The 17,293-nt window shown below is 36.2% G+C and overlaps 1 protein-coding gene across 4 annotated transcripts in view; it reads left to right on the top strand.

Moving 5' to 3' along the window:
- RCOR3 (REST corepressor 3) overlaps positions 1–17,015 on the top strand; it is a 49,977-nt gene extending 32,962 nt beyond the window's left edge. For 2 of the 4 annotated variants that reach the window (XM_066361817.1, XM_066361816.1), the window contains exons 10-12: positions 4,504–4,561; positions 13,700–13,941; positions 14,412–17,015. In XM_066361817.1, coding sequence (XP_066217914.1) covers positions 4,504–4,561; positions 13,700–13,941; positions 14,412–14,756 — 645 coding nt within the window. In that variant the 3' untranslated portion in view covers positions 14,757–17,015. The remainder of the gene's footprint in view (positions 1–4,503; positions 4,562–13,699; positions 13,942–14,411) is intronic. The other 2 variants (XM_066361819.1, XM_066361818.1) reach the window with 2 other exon arrangements.
- Positions 17,016–17,293: the final 278 nt, after the last annotated feature.

Genomic DNA, 17,293 nt, shown 5'->3' with positions numbered 1-17,293 from the left:
TTCAGTTTGTTTGTTGGGTGGAGGTAGGTATGTGGGGCAGGGAGGTTAATGAATCCGGGAAGGAAGAGACTTAGAAAGGAGTGCTCTTTGAAGCTAGCTAGCAGTTTTCCCATCTGTGAATGTCTTCATGCACAGGGGGGGTGACATTCTTTCATTATGGGTGTTGGGTGGAATTTTTGGCATTAGGTAGAAGGTTTGACTTGGTGACCTTTTCTAATTCTTCCCACTCAGATATTATAAATCTACTAGCAAAAATGGGAAAGATGTAAAGACAAATTAATTTAGCAGGGAAAGAATGCAGTAAAGATGCTAAATTAAAGACGAAACTGTATTTCAGAAACTCACAACTAGAAACTGACTTTTGGCTGCCCCTATATTGGATTGTTTTATTTTATATTGACATTTCATTATTTTTAAAACAATGGTATTTCAGACTGGGGCTTACTAGAATGTTCCCAATGGTCCCACCCAGCTAACGACAACTACCACGCAGTTTTAGATTCCTAGATATATTCTAATCTTTTCCTTAAGTTAACAAATCTCTACCGAACTTTCTTGGGTGTAAAAGAGAATGGAAAATCAGTAACTTAAAAGAATCTTATGTATTTAAACATTCTGACCCCTTTCCTCCTTTAGTCTGATCCCTCTTTCATTGCTTCTGCTTTGTCACAGAGACTTTAATTCCATACAGTTCAAACGGCCCCCTCCCCTCGCCCCAACCCACCACATTTTTCCAGTGAAGTTTCTTCTTAAAGGTTAACATTGGTGCTAATGAGCAATTTCCACAGCTCTGACTCCTCATTTCCTTTGCCTTTTTCTGAGCCCTGGACATAGATGACAACCTCTCTTTTTTCCTTTTAACTTTTGAGAGGTTATGTTCTCTTTTAGAACTCTACTGTTCCCTTCTCGGCTGTAATCTTCCTTTCTACACATAAATAGAGGCATTCTCCAAGTTTTTATCTTCAGAATTCATCTCTTCTCTTGGGAAATATCATCAGTCTTATCACTTGACTGTATTAAAGTCACATCATATTTACACTTAAATGACACAAATTCAAAGATAGATATTCTGCCAAATTAAAAGGGGGGGGGGATGTTCAGGCACAGCAAATGCAGGGAAGCTGACAGTTCTGCCTGAGCTCCGATTATGAAAAGTGTGCCCCTAAGTGAGCAGCGATGGGGCTGGAAGTGTGAAAGCTATTTCCTAGTCAGTTTCACTTCCACATGCCTCCTGTGAATCTCCCTGAACTGAGTACCAGTCTTGTATTTAAATGTGTATTGATGTTTTTCATTCAGTGCTATTCTAAATTTGAGCCATCAGCTTCATCTGGGATTTGACTAAAAAACTACTGGTCCATTCCAGTGCGGGAGGAGTGGGCTGTGAGTACCTGCTGTGGGCCCGTGAGTCTAGCTCCGTAGCTGCTTTGTAAGAACTTTTCAAGAGTACATGTGCCAAAAAACTTCTTTTAATTCATAGGCTTCCCATCTGAGTAAGACAGGACTCCATTATTTTCTCTCATGAACATTTTCCAGGCTCTTAAAAATATGTTTGACTAGATAAATCTATGTTAGCCTCAAGGGAACCTGAGCTCCCCTGAATGTCCTGCCCAATAAATACCCCATTGTCACTGACTCCTAAGTTAAGTTCATCCTCTCGGCCTTGCCAGCCCTTATCTGCCAGATCAGCGTTTCAACTCTGTAAGTCCTTCTCCAGCTTCTCCCTTCTCCCGGCTTTCTCTGCTCAGTCTTATTCTGGTTAAAATCTTAGCCCTGCTGCAGGGCTCCCCCCCCCCCAAAATATACTCCTTATTAAATTTACTGTACATTCATCAACCTTGCTATTCGCTGCCCTTCCAGGAGTGATCCTTACCTTAGTTTAGTTTAGTTTAGTTCAGTTCAGTTCCACCTGCTTTCCCGGCTCTTCTTCCCGACACAAATCCTAGTGTTCCTATATACACGTGGCATGCATTCTCCTCAGCATGGCCTATCACAATCTTCTGTTCCTAAACCGATCTGGGTCTCTAGCCTTTCCAACTTTCCTTTTCTTTCATTTCCATTCACTGTGACTTTTTCTCTCATCTTTGAACCCCCGGTGTACTCGGCACTTTCCTATTTTAGTAATAGTTATTAGTGTTCATCCCATCTCCTGATTTGCTTGTGTGCTGGACATAAGTTTCACAGTGCATGTTATTTCTCTTTCATTTTTCTGCTCCCTTTTCATTGATGACACCTTTTCCTCCAGTGTCTGCCTTTCAGGTTTAACAAACGTTAATTGGTCAACTTGAGCTTTGGTTTGCTCAGGCACTGTGCTAGATGTTTTTTGCATATATTCTAAATATATCTTATGTGTGTGTGACATGTATTCTAAATTTAATCCTCAGAACAATATTACAGGAGATCCTCAGTATCCAAATGCTCACTGATCTGAGAGGGATTCATGGAGAAGCAAAAGTTGCCAAACAAGAAAAGACTCACTAATAAACTGAGCACTTACAAACTCTGCTCACCACCTGTCTGTCCTGAGTTAACTCCAGCTGTCCGTCCATCACATCAGCATCCTGCTCTATACCACCTCCCTTGCTAATACAGTGCAAATGCAGAGCAAAACTAAGTGAAATTATAGACCTTGCAACAGATGAAGAACTTCATGAAGTCTGTGCAAGTACAAGAGTGGCTTTAAGCACTTGCAACACTGTTGACAGATGGGTATCTAGCAAAATTCACAATGGAGGGGAAATTGCCAGTGACTCATAGATAAGCACTTTAGAAAAGAATAATTTGATTACCAAAACTTAAGAGGCCCTTGAGAAAATTGTTGAAGTGTTTAAAACAAAGATGACCCAGTCTGTGCCAATGTTATGAATTTCGAGGCTGGGGAATGTTATACTATTGTAGAGTCAAAGAAGTTATGCCAAAAAATGAAATGAAACATATAAGTGAAGTCATTACTATTTTTTTTAATGAACTAATTTTCATATTTTGTTTGTATTTCACATTAAATTGCAATCAACTCTTTTTTTTTTTTTTAACTATTTACTTAGAAATTTGGGACCTGTTTTAAATAGGTTCTAGTGCCAATTATCCTTGGTACCCAGGGCCTCTTTTGTCTACCTTCCACAGCCAAGATTACATCGGATCGCCTATATACATGTGGATTTATTTTGAGGAGTAACTCCTGTTATTAAATGTTAGTGTCTATTCCACTCCTGTTACTCCTCTTTTGGGGGAACGTGTGTTTAAATTTTCTAGTTTTTCCTTTCATCTTTTCCTTTCTATTTATTTATTTTCATTTCTTTAGCCTTAATTCATCCTTTTCTTATTACTGCTTCTGTACGTCCTATTTCCTCCCTTTCTCTTTACCTTTTTACTGTTCCTTTGCCTAATCACCAATATCCTCGCCTTGATTCATTCACCCACTGTCTTCGCCTGGCCTGCCTGGCTATCCTGCTTTAGTCTCATTATTGGAATTCAGTGCTTTCTGTTTTAGGTTTTTCCCCTCCTTAAGTCCTATTTTACTTTTTTCTTTCTTCTCTAACAATTTTTTTTTTAATTTTGAATTTTTGTTTTCTGTTTAATGCTTATTACCTCCTCACTCATGGTGAGAAAGTTGGTGTTACTCAGAACCTCTGTGCTCTGTAGAAACTCAATTGCTAAGACCAGGAGTAAGATAGGACCTAACACCCCTTCTCACAGAAAGCCTTTCTTTCCTTTTGTCCAGCATGTCCTGGATCACACAAGGCCACCATGTCCAGGCAGTTTGTACTGCAAACCTGTAGCTGGTGACTTATTTCAGTTCCTCCATTTACTGTCAAAGGTCCTTGATTATTCATCAAAGAGAATACACTAATGAAATTTGATTAGATGTTTAGTATTGTAATCTTGCCATAATAAAACCCCTAAACTTAGGATTTATTTTGAAACAAATACTGAGAGGCCTTGGTGGAGAAATATTCTTATAGTGGGTCATTTTCTGGTTCAGAAATGTAAAAAAATATTTTAGGGCTCAGACCTGATCTACAGTTCTCTGTTAATTTATACAACACTATTTTTGTTAGGACGAGGATAGGATAGAGGTACCCTAAACAGGAAAAGAATAAATTTTAGAGAAAGTCACAGGTCCTATTTAAAGAAAATAAGGTTTCTTAAATGTTTAAAATGAGGCTAAAATTAACATATGCAGTGAGTGAAAGGAACATTGTAGTTGGAAAATAAGTGCTTAATAAATTTTTCTCAATTTTAATATCTCTGACTAGAGTATAACTGTGAATGTTGTTCTTTCTCCCTAGTTGGTACATTTCCCTTTCATTATCTTTTTTGTGTGGGTAAAAGGTAACTCAGAATCTTTTTTTTTTTTAATCCTTATAAAAATGGGATCTTCCAAAATCAGAGTTTTAGTAATCTCATGTCTATGATTTGGTGAAAAGTTAAGAAAAAATAAATAAGCACTTTGGAAAAATGTCTGTCTTCATATCCTCATTAGGAAACTTCTCTTTAATTTTATAGTCAAATCAGAAAATTAATGCCCGTTGGACCACAGAGGAGCAGCTTCTAGCAGTGCAAGGTATATTAAAGATAAGCAGTTCTTGTTGTTAATAATTATTTAACTTGTCGTGAAAAGGTGACTACCGTAGTTCTTCCCTGCCTTTAGAAATGGATCGAGAAAGGACTCTTGTGTTCACCACAAAGTCCTGGTGACCAGGAGTTCTGTTTTGTACTTGTGAATGTGACATACTGAGCCTATCTATGTACATTTCAAGTCCTGAACAGCACGTAACTCATTCTCAGAACTAAATATATGATGGTGATGACAAGCTCGCAGAAGTCATATGGTCTCTCTTCTTCTGCTTTGGTGTCCCTGCAGTGGGTGGGGTTCATCTCACCATATCAGTCATTGATAACTCATGGTTAAACTTGTATGTGTTTCTGGTTTCCCTGTATAATATTGTTTCTCTATTTGATAAATGTCAGGTCCTGAAAATCGTGTGCTTAACTTTCAGTGTATTATAACTTCCTTAAGAGATGTGCCACTGAATGTTTCGAAACCTGACTTGAAAAACATATAGCTATTACAAAAGAGAAGCTTAAGAGATATATCAAAAAATATACATATAGTATATTTATAAAATGCACTATTTATAAGAATGTTTTGTTGAATTATATGACAAAACATTTTTTGTATGAGAAATACTTTGGGCAAATTAGAAGCATTATAAACTTGGATTTTCTCATATTTGAATTACTTAAAAAAGAGCAAATTGTATATTTTTATGCAATGTTGCAGCTTTTTTTCTCCCTTCAAGATGAACTGTCTGCAGGAATAGGGTGTAATTTTAAGTTTGATTTCTTTGTTACTTCCTGATTGAGTCCTCTTTTGTGGAGCACTAATAGCTCTTTTATCCAAGTTCACTACTGTAAGAGAATTGGGCCCCAATGAGACATATAAGTATACCTTTAAAAATATTTCCAAGTATTCAAACAGAGAGAACACGTTTAATTAAAAAATGCTATGCAAGCACCTTTCGGTTGTGAGAATAATGTAATTAAAGTTTGATTAATAGACAGCTATGCGGTTTGGATTTAAGCAAATAAGGACTACCCAGCCAGTGTGATTAGAAAATGTCACAGGAGAGTGCCCACAGGATGATGTCAGCCTTCTCTTTGGTCTCTAAAGCGCAACACAGTCATTTCACAAATAAAAATACTTGATCCTGTGGAACAGGGTACTCAATATGCATTGAGCACATCTATAATGGTAGAACTTAAGTTTCTGACTCATTCAGAACAAAGTTTAATTAGTTTATAATGTTCAGTAATAGCTGTTTTTAAATTACAAACTGCCTATTTAAATTTTTTATTAAAAATTAGTATTTTAAGGGCTTCTTCACATTCTTTTAGAACTATGACTTATAACTCTAACATAGTTAATTTGAGTAGGCATTGCTTTTATGGACGTAAAGCCTGTGTTTCCCTCCATCACAGTCTGTAGCCTATAGAATTTAACCCTGGTTTCCAGTATTCAGTTGCTTAAAGGTTAGTATATTAATCCTATACTTTAGTGTAAGAAATTATCCCAGTGAAAGGATTTTCTGAAGAGAATCACCTAGGAAAATCGGACTAATGTATCTCTATACAGCACTCAGGATTTGATACTGTTCTTACAGCATCAAATGATAGAGTCCATTGAATCTATGGCTGGGTTGGATATTATGCAGTGCTGTGTTCCAGGAAAGGGACAATCCCAAGATTTACATATGTAGTGTGAGCTGTATATGTGGACATTATCTCAGCTTATAGATATTAAGAGTGGACCAGCATTTCTGGATATAATCAAACATTTCCTCTCTACTGAAATATAGTCAGTATTATATTCTTAGCACATCTAAAAAGTAACCTTAAATAAATTACACTAATACAGCAACTTATGCAGAAATATGCATGTTCTTGGGATTTCAAAAGTATTTTCTTAATATGTTCAAGTCTTTGTTTTTATTTGATTCTTTGTGTGGAATTTTTGTTTTCACTTTTTTTTGCTGCTGGGTTTTTTGTTTTTATTGTTACATAAAATAAAATAATATAAAGCTATTTGTGTCCAAAATAGTTATTTGAGGGAGAATTAACAAGTGCCACACATTTATATAATGCTCAGAAGTGTGTCTTACAAACAATATAATTTTATAGTAATGTCACCTCTGCCTGAGGCTCAGTGTGGTTGAGGTACATAATTGTAGTTTAAACATGTATGGTGTGCTGTCAAATACTTATCTTAGCAAGCAATCGTTTTTTGTCTTTTTTCATCTTTATTTATGATTAAACTTTATATGATGTTATTCTTACAACCATTTCAGTTTTACAAAATAATCTTTTATGTTTTGATAGTAATGTCTTAATTTATATAGCACTTTATATTTAAGACATTTTACATATATATTCTGATTTGACACTTATTTATTAAGTGCTTTATTTTATATTACTCATAGTTGATTATTACAGTGACCTGGAGAGAAAAATATTGACTCTAGTGTTACTATAATGAGATTTATAACTCTACTATTTTTTTCTTTTATAATTTTTCCATTGACTTGAGAGAGAGAGAGGAAAGGAGAGAGGTGGAAGGACAGAGAGAGAGAAGCATCAACTTGTTTCACTTAGTTCCATTTAGTTGTGTATACATTGATTGTTTCTCAAATGTGCCCTTAGGAGGGTGGAGCCCAGGCGCCACCTCTGGAGCTCTGAGTCAGCCCTTTATCCATTGAGCCACCAGACCAGGGCCTATAACTCCACTAGTAAATAAACTTTGGGGGGGGGTATTTTTCCAAAGTTAGAAGTGGGGAGGCAGTCGAACAGACTCCCACATGCGCCCAACTGGGATCCACCTGGCAGGCCCACCAGGGGGCGATGCTCTGCCCATTTGGGGCATTGCTCCATTGCAGCAGGAGCCATTCTAGCACCTGAGGTGGAGGCCATGGAGCCATCCTCAGTGCCCAGGCCAACTTTGCTTCAATGGAGCCTTGGCTGCAGGAGGGGAAGAGAGAGATAGAGAGAAAAGAGGGGGAAGGGTGGAAAAGCAGATGGACGCTTCTCCTGTGTGCCCTGGCCGGGAATCGAACCTGGGACTTCCACACATCAGGCCGATGCTCTACCGCTGAGCCAACCGGCCAGGGCCTAAATAAACTTTTGTTATAACTCTTTTAAAGCCAAATAAATACAGGGTAGGGCAAAAGTAAGTATACAGCTGTGAATGTTCAAAACACAGTTTATTCTTGTATTATTATTTATTAAGTACTGTGTTTTCTATATGAACAACTGTAAACCTGCTTTTGCCCCACCCTGGATATTAAGATAATTTCCTAGAGCCCCTAAGTATATATTTCCCACTTTACTTGTCATCATTTATATTGTTAACTAAATACCAGCAATTTAAGTAATAAATATTTGAATAAATATTATTTTAATAACATTTAAATAAATAAATAATAACCATTTCCCCATCCTTTCTCCCTTGTTTAGAAGGGGTAAAGTCATCTCAGACCAAATAAGAATATCTTAGGGTTTTTGTGTATAATCATAACTTTGTTATGTCAGTTTTAGTTCTAGCTATATTATAGCTTCAGTAACATTCTTTAAGATTACTCAAGTGGGATTTTATAGATGCTAATAATTTAATTCTCTTAAAATACTCACCAAGAATGCTATTTCTATAATTTCTGTAATCTATGCTGGCCTTAAGACTCAACTTTTTATTACAACAAATTAGATAATTGTAAACCAATTATAGTTTTCACATATTTGTGTCCATGGTGAAATATCCCTGTTTGTAGTTTATGTCATATAAATATCTTTTCTAATCTATAGTGCTTTTAGAAATTATCCTAAAATCAATTTTGATATTTATGTGATAAACATTTCTAATTTAGCAAGGCTTAAAAAAGAAATTAGATTCTAGGTATTTATTTCCATGTGAAATGGAGCAATTGTTAGCTGTGTTAAAAAAATAATATATTTAAATGATAGTACAAAATATTTACTCTTTGAAGTATGTAGGGGCAGTAACATGGTATACAGTATTTGCCATTTTTATTTTAGATCTTGTAAATGTGCAATGTATAATTTTTAGTCACTAGTGCTAAAAAAATATGCTCCCAACTAAAGTATTTGTGCTATTTTAGGATAAACTACATATTTTTCTGGTTTTATCAAGATGTCAGTTTTAATTTTTAGTAATTTTTTTTGTATTGTTGGCCTTTTCATATAAGATAGGGAAGGACAGAACTAACTGTGTTCAAGGGGATTATACTTACAGTTAAATGTTACCTTCTCTCCCTGCAGTGAGTTCATACATTCCTTTTGTTTTTGGAGAAATGAAGATGCAAATCTAGAACCTGTCTTCTTTCAGATTTTATCTCACATTTTTTTTTCTAAAAGTTAGGAGTGCTTCTAAAGAAGGGAAAAGAGAATTGGGCAATTAAAGACATAAGGATTGTCACCTAAGTACATGAGTGATTAAAAGGAAGTGGAGATAGGAGATTCATTCCTTTCCATCTAAAAGGCAACCATGTTCTTTCAAGAGTTTCTCCTGTTATAACAGATACAAGAGTAGAGGTCCAAAAGTATAACTGTCAGCCTTCTGTGCACTTGCTTCAAATAATGAGTGGTTCAGAATCCTTATCATGGACTTTCATTGATAACTATGGAAGATGAGAACGTAAGTCTTAGAAGAGAAAGACTAGATATTGAAAAGGGAATATGTGATTTTGACTTTAGCAATGGCCTCCATGCACCAATCACTGCCCCATTGCCATTCGTGTCTTTTGTTACCTTTTTTAATACAAATTCCTGAAGAGATTTATAGGAAGTAGGAAGTAGGAAGTAATGCGTTTTCAAATAGTTTGAGTTTAAAAAATGTATCTCTTATTGATAAGAAAGAACCACACCCTTAGAGTTTCTAGGTGTTACTGAGTTTTTTATCTCAAAATAATATTTTTTAAAAATTGACATTCCCTAATTATACTAAGTACATGCTCACTATAAGAAATTTTGCTGTAAGAAGCAAGGAAAAATATTCCCCAAATTTCACTTCCTAGAAGCAACTTGCCACTGTAATGTTTTAGCTTTTTTCTTTGTACTCCGAAACCAAATTCTAAAAATAACATTTTAAATATATGAAAAACAGGTTCATGATGTCCTTTCTGTATAAAAAAAAAGAATCTCTAATTCCATGTCCAGAGTTGAGAAACCAGATTACAGGTGCTCCTGAAGTTACTATTTTACCAGCCAAAGCTCAAAAAATGTGAATGTATGTTTTTTTGCTGGGTAATACACAATAGTGATTGGCAAATGTGGGCTTTCATAAAAGATAATACAGTATCCTAATGAGTTTTATTTTTATGTTCATCCACAAAGCAAAGTTTTAATACTGTATATTAAAGATTATAAGGTATCGTGTGTCAAATAGGAGGCCAGCTTGTTTCATTTGAACTTCCAAATGAAATTTAGAAATTTGATTGAAAACAACTTTTTGTCTTCTTGAGATGTTTATAATTTACCTCTTCCAGAGCTCTCTAAAGTTTTTTTGCACTAACCTTTGAAAACTGGCCTCTTGCTCTAAAGGTGAGAAGTTTAATTTAAAACCATGGTTCAAAATGGACCTAAGCCTTTTACACCGTCAGAGCAGTATAATCACTGTATTTAATTTCCTTGCTGTTCAAGCAGTCAGGTGGCCTTGTTTATTATAAACCTTGAAAAAGGAATGGACCATCCTTCCCCCAGGTACAAATGGGAACGACAGGAGCTCTGATGTCATATGTTGTTAATGTCAGTTGCTCTGCATTGCTAACCCCTAGGTTATCCTCTAGCCTAGCCGGGGAGTTTTCTAAAGGAATAGTTCCATTAGTCTTTAATTGATGTTTAGTAGAGTTTGCCTAGTTATCAGCCACTGTAAAGAGCTTAAGAATTCCACCTTGCCTGACCAGGCTGTGGCGCAGTGGATAGAGCGTCAGACTGGGATGTTGAAGACCCAGGTTCGAGACCCTGAGGTCGCCAGCTTGAGCGCGAGTTCATCTGGTTTGAGCAAAGCTCATCAGCTTGCTCAAGCAAGGAGTTACTTGGTCTGCTGAAGGCCCGCGGTCAAGGCACATGAGAAAGCAATCAATAACAACTAAGGTGTCGCAGCGAAAAACTGATGATTGATGCTTCTCATCTCTCTCCATTCCTGTCTGTCTGTCCCTATCTGTCCCTCTCTCTGACTCTCTCTCTCTGTCTCTGTTAAAAAAAAAAAAAAAGAATTCCACCTTATAACCAAAACATGCTGTTGAGCAGTGTTGACGGTGTGATAAAAAGAAGTCAGCCATATGTGACTCTTGTGATTTGGGGAAGAAAAACAGAATGAAGCTTTGTAGGGAAGGAAAGTCAGTCGTGTCTCCTGAGCACGGGAGTGGTGCTGGTGTGGATGTGTACTCCACAGGACCGTGCTTCCATCCTTTCACACTGGGGAAGGCAGAAAATTAGGAAATTTCCACAGCACACTGGGCCAAACAGATGAGGCTGCTGCTGTTCAGAGAAGGCTGCCGAGGAGCTCCAGCTCGTGCCCAGACCCGCCCCGGGCATCCTGCAGACTGACAGCATTAGTAGCTCGGTCCATTTATTCCCAGGACATGACTGGGAACTTTAGCTAGATCACAGACGTCTGCAGTGTGGTCTGAGCTTTAAGATTTTGCAAAGTAGTTATATAATACTATCATACATGAGTTAATAATAAATATACCTAGGTGATTTGGAAAAAGGTCTTGACATTCAAAGTGTCCAGGCAAACTAAAGCTCCTATAGGAAGCAGTTTTGGTTTGGTGTTCTGTAATTCTGGAAATGCAACCATATTGTGACAAGGTAAAGCAAGACAAAATAAAGCGAAGATCAGAAAGAATAGAGTCTGAAGAAGCAGAGACAGTTAAATAAAGGAATCTACATGGAAACAACTTAATGGTAGGTTTTAAGATATATTTTGCTAAGCAAGGTGTCCTGAGCGTTGTAATAGCTCAGACTTGGAGTCAGTTAGTCCTACTGTGATTTCTTGCTAGGCATACAGAAGATCAGATCCCAGAGTTATTTCAAGTTTTCATTTCTAAATTCATATTCAGTAGGTTTTCTTCCTTTCTAGAATGTAAATTAAATAACTTTTATGGAAATTAGGATTCTGATAGAACACTGTGTTTGTTCTAATTCATAGTTATTTTTCAGTGCAGTGATCTCAAATGAGTTGCTGTTCTCCAAAGGAGACATAGAGAAATACTCAAATATATAGCAATAATTTCTAATATGAAATAACTTGAATTTTTATTGCCAAATAAACCTTCATTGGAACTGAGTCACTGTTAGAATTTATACTCAGTATGAAGTTCAAACTGGAAATTAGCTCATGGATTTTCAGAGAATGTAAATTAATTTACATTGCTGAAATATTGTGAACAATGTTGGAATATCATCATTGCTACATTGCCATGCATATGTGTGTACCTGTTCCTTTGAGACTGGAGCAAATGAGCATAGTTTACATATTCAAAACTGTATATGGGATACGGTTATAGCTTAATAATGTCTGACTTCCCTCAGATGCTCTTTTTTTTTTAATTTTATTTTATTCATTTTTTAGAGAGGAGAGAGAGAGGGAAAGAGAGGATAAAGAGAGACAGAGAGAGAGGAGAGATAGACGGGGGGGGGGGGGGGGGGGAGCTGGAAGCATCAACTCCCATATGTGCCTTGACCAGGCAAGCCCAGGGTTTCGAACCGGTGACCTCGGCATTTCCAGGTTGACGCTTTATCCACTGTGCCACCACAGGTCAGGCCCTCAGATGTTCTTTAAGAGTCAAGCCTAGCTAGTTGAATGTAGCAAGAAATACTTATTCCCAAGTTCTTGATATAAAATAAGGGCAGAATTTAAAAACAAAAATTATGTTATATCATGATGGTACTGTAATGTAATTGGCTAATACCAATAGGTATCAGTAAGTATCTGATTCTAGCATTTCTCTTGAGGTATTAACATATCCTTCTATTATTCTCTCATCTGTGACTTTATACATGTTAAGTTTTTCTCAATCTTCATATTTTTGGCTGCTTACAGACTTTATATCATAAGCATCAGTATTTTTTTTCTCCATTCTCTGTGATTAATGAGTTATTGTTTTCTGGTATTTTAAAAAGCAGTTATCAAATTATAAAATGAACAATTTTGACAACTTTTATATTGTGAATCTCTTACTAGAATGAGTCAGTGAACCTCTTAGAATTCCCTTAAGAGCAAGATATTAGCCATCTGATTACATAAAGTCATTTTAAAATCCTGTAGCATAATTGACTATCTGAAGTTCATAAATCAAATACCATCCTTCATAATATAATTTAATAAAATTTCCATAAAGAAAAGCTAGGTTCTCAAATATGTAACTGAATGTACAGTCCTTAAAGTTAAGGTAGTGATAAGAAGCACAAGTAGTCACTACTATAACTTTATTCTTAAGTCTATAAAGTATAGCTAGGACACTGACATATACACAGTCTTTAGAACTATTAGATGAGTTGAAATCTAACTCTGAAAAATACGTTTCCTTTTTTTGTTCATCATAATGTGATGATTATCTTGCTTTTTAATTCTTATCTCATTTCTACTTGTTGGTACTCTGGTGAGATAGCAACTAATCCTACTGAAGCTGGTATTAAGACCAAAAATATAATGCTTTTCTTAATGGGGGAACCCTAAGACTACACTCAGTCCATTGAGGGGATGAAAGAGACGGTTCATTCCCATCCTGTTTTGTTTACAAACGGTGTTGCTCAAATTTAGGTGACTGGCTACTAGGGAAATAAATGAATGTGGAATTGAGGATGGAACAAAGAATTCAATGCTTTACAATAAATGGACTGTATTTGAGAGTTCAAGAGAGGATTGGAGAAAATAACTGAGTATGTAAAAAATGGTAAGTTTCTGATTGTTCAGTTGAAGGCAAGTGGCTGGCTCGATGAAATGACATAATTGAGTGTTTTCATCTGGGACCCTGATATCTTAGCCTCTATCTCAGAATTGAGAAATGAGCAGAGTTTATCAGAAAGGATTTTCATTGCTGGTATCTTTTGTGTGTGCATGATGTATAGTACACACAGCTCTCCTTATTGATCCTTCACCAGGTGTATTATTTACTTTGCCTTCCAGGTGTCCGCAAATATGGTAAAGATTTTCAAGCTATTGCAGATGTAATTGGCAACAAGACTGTTGGCCAAGTGAAGAACTTCTTTGTAAACTACAGGCGTCGGTTTAACTTAGAGGAGGTATTGCAGGAGTGGGAAGCAGAACAAGGAACCCAGGCTTCTAATGGTGATGCCTCTACTTTAGGGGAGGAGACAAAAAGTGCTTCTAATGTGCCATCAGGGAAGAGCACTGATGAAGAAGAGGAGGTGTGTTTGTGTATGGAATTTGAGCTAATATGAGTTGAGGAATCACCATTTCGTGTGGTGTTCTGTAAGGTTAATTTGTCAGAGGATTAGTTAAATGAGCATGAAAGGTTGACAATACACTTACTCAGTGGTGCATCTCCTGTGACTCTTAAGTCATAATGACATGCTAAGTTCTGATCCTAGAAGAATGGAGAGTGTATTGTTCTTTCATAGTCTTATTTTTATTTCCAGTGTTAAGCTGTTTACTAATAAAGATGCCTGTTTGGTAGCTTCGTTGCTTTTTCGGTTTTTGGTTTTTTTGTTTTGTTTTGTTTAAAATAAAAGAAGCTTGTGCTTCCAAAAAACACTGGTGTTATGTTTTTGTTTTGTTTTGATTTGTTTTGTTTTTCCTGTAACAGCCCAAACTATATTGTATTCAGTTCATTAGGAACTATCGTCTTATGCGTGTATTTTTGTTTCCTCACCTCTAGGCACAGACCCCACAGGCTCCTCGGACTCTGGGTCCATCTCCTCCTGCCCCATCATCCACTCCAACACCAACAGCCCCCATTGCCACTCTGAACCAGCCTCCACCACTTCTTCGTCCAACACTGCCTGCTGCCCCCGCTCTTCACCGGCAGCCTCCTCCACTCCAGCAGCAGGCTCGGTTCATCCAGCCCCGGCCAACTCTAAACCAGCCTCCACCACCTCTCATTCGCCCTGCTAATTCTATGCCACCCCGTCTAAACCCAAGACCAGTGTTGTCCACAGTCGGTGGTCAGCAGCCACCGTCACTTATTGGAATTCAGACAGACTCACAGTCCTCACTGCACTAAAATTAAGTTGGACAGAGCTGCAGTACCTTTTTGCCCCACCATTATACAAACGCTCATCTGACTGATGCGGAAGAGGAGAGACTAATCCTTCCTAGATCCTGAGGCTGCGCACGAGTTCTGTGGAGTGGGCTAGCATAGTGGATGTCTAAAATGTTTTAGTTCACACAACTGAGATGTTACATAAGAAAAAGCCTACAGTTAGCCTCCATTCTAGAGTATATGTTCAGCAATGTGATCTCATAAAAGGAAAAAAAGATTAAGTATTCTGTATACCAAGGGTTTTTTTGTTTTGTTTTTCCCATATTTATTTTATTGAGATTTCTCTATATTCCTGCCTCTTCATAGTTAAGACTGTTAGTACAGGAACATTGACTTAGGAATTGTGAAAACTCCTTAAGTCTCTTAAGTTAAGGATGTTTGACATTTTTTCTTTTTTCTTTAATTTAATTTTAACATTTTCCTATGTTGGGAATGCAAGAATAAATAGCCTGCATTTCAGATTTTGGTATATTTCATTTAATGCATATTTAAGAAATTGTGCATATCCCTTTTCTCCAAAAAAAAATCTTGCTTTTTTTTCTAAAGGAATGTTAATATATTCCTTTCAAAGAAAGCAATTTAATCAATTGCAAAGCAATTATATGAAACCACAAAGAATGTACCAAACCTACTAACCATTTAAAGTAGAACTTGGGGTCCTAGTGCAGTTCTTGCTTCAAGACTATTGACTTGTCATCTATCAGTTATAAGAGGGTCAGAATATTAATTCTACATACAAATGAGGACCTGATTTGTTAAAGTACAGTGTCTTCAAGTTCCTTGAAAATGAAGTTAATTTTGATTTTTTTTTAACGTTTCTAAATGCTCTCTGCTTTTAACTAGTAGTTGCCCACATCTGGGGAGTTTAGAAGAGAATTATATTTTGTCAGTTATGTGGAGATAGTGGTAATGGAAGCATTTATTACAATACCCTTTTTGTGTTTAGGTTCTAAACTTAAAATTGCCCTCATACTTATTAATGTGGTCTGCATTTAATATAAATGATGGTTTCTTGATAAATCTTTATTGTACTATTTGGATACGTTTATGTATTTCTTGCAGCCAACCTGTATGGCTGGGTTTGGTTTATTTTTAGGGTTAACTCATCAACATTATTTTATAAAATAAATTTAAGAATTTGTTCTGTGTTATCTAAAGAGGTATCAGTATATTGTCCCAATTGTGCTGTTAACTTAAAATGCTGAGACCCCTTTTTATAAAGAAAACATTTCAACACATAGTCATTTAGCACCTACAAAAACTATTTTACAAGTGACGGTATTTCAACGATGTGTTACTGATATTTTTGATACAATGATTTCATATTGGAATCATGACTTGTGCAAAGGTACAGATCACTCGATTGCTACACTAGTGGAATTAAGGCTAAATGTTTGCACGTTCACATTCTCATCACATTTAGAACCACTTCACAAAATGGTCAGCATCTAAGGGCCTAATTTATGTTTTGCGAGGTTGTATATTCCCAAATTACTGGGAAAATAGTCCCTACCATTGGCTCTGGAGCTTAAAGAGCTGTAGACTCAAATCCATTGATTAGTTTTAATTTTGCCATTTAGACCACTTCTTTCCATTAGGGCTTTAAGTTCTGGCCTAATCTAAAACTTTTTCCAGGACGTGTCTGTCATTCTCATTGGATCATCTTAAGTAGTTCCTACTTCCTACCCCTGAATTATAACCAGATAAAATCTGATTTTAAATACTTAGTATCCAAGAATTTGTACTTATTTTTACTTTAAGAGCCATGGGGGACAGAAAATATCTAAAGCTTTTTTTACAGTGCTGAGATTGTCTTGCATATGTGCACTCTATACAGCTTTTATTGTCTCGTCTTGTTGGTAGGCCTTCAGTAGACAGTCTGTGGGACACGTCAGCAGGGCTGGTCAGCACCAGCGTCTGTCCAGCTTTGAAGTATATTGTGATTCATTTAAAACCTGTTCTATCCCAGCCACAGACCAAGGTGCTGTATCTGAGGAATGTGCTGTAATTTGATTTACATACATTAGAGCACACAGTAGAAAACTCTTAGCTTTATTAGTAATATGGCACATGTATATAGTGAAATGTCTTTATTGTGTGCTTTGCATATTTTGTAAATATTTTGCACGTCATTATTTTTCTTTTTTGTTTTAAGCAGTGTTTGGCCTGGAAGAGTGATATGCTTGCTGCTTAATCAAAGGATTAAAGAGTTAAAGAGTCTATGTCTTCTATTTTTATATAATTTCATGTTGTATGAGAAATTTAGGACCTCTTCACTGTGAAATTTTAAGTAATGATTTTTATAAAAAAAAAAAAAAGCAAAACCTAGAAATCTTTCAATGACCATTTTATTAATTTCAAGGTTATCATTATTGAAAAATCTACACCCAACTATTTTTATTACATAACAAAATAAATCATACTGTTGATACATCTGCTAATATTAATGAAAAAACTTTTTTTTGTAATTTAATTCCAGTAATATGGATAGAGATAAA

Source organism: Saccopteryx leptura, chromosome 2 (genome assembly GCF_036850995.1).
Source record: "Saccopteryx leptura isolate mSacLep1 chromosome 2, mSacLep1_pri_phased_curated, whole genome shotgun sequence".
NCBI classification, from domain to species: domain Eukaryota; kingdom Metazoa; phylum Chordata; class Mammalia; order Chiroptera; family Emballonuridae; genus Saccopteryx; species Saccopteryx leptura.
The sequence above is the reverse complement of the archived record's forward strand: the minus strand, read 5'-3'. Positions and strand labels throughout refer to the sequence as shown.